Source organism: Coregonus lavaretus, assembly GCF_964263955.1.
Source record: "Coregonus lavaretus genome assembly, contig: HAP1_SCAFFOLD_1851, whole genome shotgun sequence".
NCBI classification, from domain to species: Eukaryota; Metazoa; Chordata; class Actinopteri; order Salmoniformes; family Salmonidae; genus Coregonus; species Coregonus lavaretus.
This window is the reverse complement of record NW_028159306.1, coordinates 1-3,318: the sequence shown is the minus strand read 5'-3', so window position 1 is coordinate 3,318 and position 3,318 is coordinate 1. Positions and strand designations below refer to the sequence as shown.

Here is a 3,318-nt window from a genome sequence, read left to right as displayed (position 1 = left end):
ACATCAAACCCAAAACAACAATATATCCAGTACATACAACACTGTACTGTGAAATGAATACAAATGCTGGAATGGTTATTCATACAGTATGTCCTCTTTCTAATAAAATATGATGAAACAAAAAGAAAAGCAATGTTGCTTTTGCTACATGGTGCAAAATTAAATTATTTACAATATCAAAGTACAAATTTACCCATAAAGCTGTATCGAATAATTCATGTTTTGATGAAGAACTACTACAAAATGTTTATAAGATTAAGTTCCAATGGTTCTCTCTCCGAGACCTGTTCTCTGATTGGTTCAGGAGGAGGAAGTGGAGGAGGAGGTGGTGTGAACGGGGAGTTTTACATCTTGCTCTGTTTAACTTCTTGGTTGTGTTGCTCATCAACAGAATAGCTCTTGTTGTTGTCAGAAGCCTTGCTGTTGTTGCTGCAGTCTGAGTCTTTACTCTCCATCTTAACGCTATCTCTCTTCTTCTTCTCCTCTGGCTCGTGTTGCAGCTGGCTGAACTTGGCCTCGATCTCCGCTGGGTCAGTGTAGGTGTAGAAATAGGACATGACGGCGAACACAATACACACCGCCACAAGGAGAGAGGCAAACAGGACGTACTCTGCCCACTGGAACACACAGGGGTTAATATCAGTACTCTGCCCACTGGAACACACAGGGGTTAATATCAGTACTCTGTCCACTGGAAGACACAGGGGTTAATATCAGTATGTCCACTGGAACACACAGGGGTTAATATCAGGACTCTGCCCACTGGAACACACAGGGGTTAATATCAGTACTCTGCCCACTGGAAGACACAGGGGTTAATATCAGTACTCTGCCCACTGGAACACACAGGGGTTAATATCAGTTCTCTGCCCACTGGAAGACACAGGGGTTAATATCAGTACTCTGCCCACTGGAAGACACAGGGGTTAATATCAGTACTCTGCCCACTGGAAGACACAGGGGTTAATATCAGTACTCTGCCCACTGGAAGACACAGGGGTTAATATCAGTACTCTGTCCACTGGAAGACACAGGGGTTAATATCAGGACTCTGTCCACTGGAAGACACAGGGGTTAATATCAGTACTCTGCCCACTGGAAGACACAGGGGTTAATATCAGTACTCTGCCCACTGGAACACACAGGGGTTAATATCAGTACTCTGTCCACTGGAACACACAGGGGTTCATATCAGTACTCTGTCCACTGGAAGACACAGGGGTTAATATCAGTATGTCCACTGGAAGACACAGGGGTTAATATCAGGACTCTGTCCACTGGAACACACAGGGGTTAATATCAGTACTCTGTCCACTGGAAGACACAGGGGTTAATATCAGTACTCTGTCCACTGGAACACACAGGGGTTAATATCAGGACTCTGTCCACTGGAAGACACAGGGGTTAATATCAGTACTCTGTCCACTGGAAGACACAGGGGTTAATATCAGTATGTCCACTGGAAGACACAGGGGTTAATATCAGTACTCTGCCCACGGGAACACACAGGGGTTAATATCAGTACTCTGCCCACTGGAAGACACAGGGGTTAATATCAGTATGTCCACTGGAAGACACAGGGGTTAATATCAGTACTCTGTCCACTGGAAGACACAGGGGTTAATATCAGTACTCTGTCCACTGGAAGACACAGGGGTTAATATCAGTATGTCCACTGGAAGACACAGGGGTTAATATCAGTATGTCCACTGGAAGACACAGGGGTTAATATCAGTATGTCCACTGGAAGACACAGGGGTTAATATCAGTACTCTGTCCACTGGAAGACACAGGGGTTAATATCAGTACTCTGTCCACTGGAAGACACAGGGGTTAATATCAGTATGTCCACTGGAAGACACAGGGGTTAATATCAGTATGTCCACTGGAAGACACAGGGGTTAATATCAGTATGTCCACTGGAAGACACAGGGGTTAATATCAGTACTCTGTCCACTGGAACACACAGGGGTTAATATCAGTACTCTGCCCACTGGAACACACAGGGGTTAATATCAGTACTCTGTCCACTGGAAGACACAGGGGTTAATATCAGTATGTCCACTGGAAGACACAGGGGTTAATATCAGTACTCTGTCCACTGGAACACACAGGGGTTAATATCAGTACTCTGCCCACTGGAACACACAGGGGTTAATATCAGTACTCTGTCCACTGGAAGACACAGGGGTTAATATCAGTACTCTGTCCACTGGAAGACACAGGGGTTAATATCAGTACTCTGCCCACTGGAACACACAGGGGTTAATATCAGTACTCTGTCCACTGGAAGACACAGGGGTTAATATCAGTACTCTGTCCACTGGAAGACACAGGGGTTAATATCAGTACTCTGTCCACTGGAAGACACAGGGGTTAATATCAGTACTCTGTCCACTGGAAGACACAGGGGTTAATATCAGTACTCTGTCCACTGGAAGACACAGGGGTTAATATCAGTACTCTGCCCACTGGAAGACACAGGGGTTAATATCAGGACTCAGCCCACTGGAAGACACAGGGGTTAATATCAGTACTCTGCCCACTGGAAGACACAGGGGTTAATATCAGGACTCTGTCCACTGGAAGACACAGGGGTTAATATCAGTACTCTGCCCACTGGAACACACAGGGGTTAATATCAGTACTCTGTCCACTGGAAGACACAGGGGTTAATATCAGGACTCTGTCCACTGGAAGACACAGACCCCAGGGTTTAGATATCAATGAACTTAGGCCAAATCTGACCTCGGTACAGTGGTCAGTATTGTTTAGGGGGTTGTATAGGGTTCTAGAGGTTAGAAGAGATGTAGTAACCTGATCCGGGAGCTGTGCTGCCTCGGCTACAATCAGCACTATGATGTTGCCCACGGCGACGGTGAACAGCCAACCAGCCTGCAGTACCGACTTCATGTTGCTAGGCGCCTGCGGAACAAGAAGAGATGTGCACAAGATTTTGGGGTTGAGATGAGAATTTAAACTTAATTGACAAAAGAAACAGATCTTAGTTGAGCTATGTTTGGATGAAAGAGAAGTTAAAGGCTAGTGTGACGGGTGACAGAGGACAGAGTGTCGCCCCCTACCTGTGAGTAGGAGAACTCCAGGCCAGTCACAGAGAACACCACCTCTCCAGCTGTCATGAGGAAGTACTGAGGGATCTGCCAGCCCATGTGGATGGTATTGGGCTTGATGTCTTCTATCACCTGGATGGCCTGCCAACACTGGACACAGTAATCAACACATTCATCACCGTTACTACACAGTGGATACACGGCAAACAACAGAAAAAGACATGCTTTAAAACCCTGCCAAACAGCT

General features: G+C 46.0%; 1 protein-coding gene across 1 annotated transcript; it reads right to left on the bottom strand.

Annotated features, from left to right (window-relative positions):
- Window positions 1-231: 231 nt before the first annotated feature.
- Window positions 232-3,155, bottom strand: LOC311123029 (solute carrier family 15 member 1-like). Its single transcript, XM_084197318.1, has 3 exons — window positions 3,084-3,155; window positions 2,818-2,925; window positions 232-617 (listed from the first exon to the last, which is right to left on the bottom strand). The coding sequence occupies exons 1-3, from the start codon at window positions 3,138-3,140 to the stop codon at window positions 345-347; spliced, it is 438 nt and encodes a 145-aa protein (XP_084053444.1). The 5' UTR covers window positions 3,141-3,155; the 3' UTR covers window positions 232-344.
- Window positions 3,156-3,318: the final 163 nt, after the last annotated feature.

Excerpts from the sequence above, each read along its gene's own strand:
- LOC311123029 (XM_084197318.1), bottom strand. The coding sequence starts at position 3,140 with ATGACAGCTGGAGAGGTGGTGTTCTCTGTGACTGGCCTGGAGTTCTCC. Across the intron at positions 2,926-3,083 it reads TGGAGTTCTCCTACTCACAG|GCGCCTAGCAACATGAAGTC; the intron begins GTAGGGGGCGAC and ends CTTGTTCCGCAG. Across the intron at positions 618-2,817 it reads CAGCACAGCTCCCGGATCAG|TGGGCAGAGTACGTCCTGTT; the intron begins GTTACTACATCT and ends TGTGTGTTCCAG.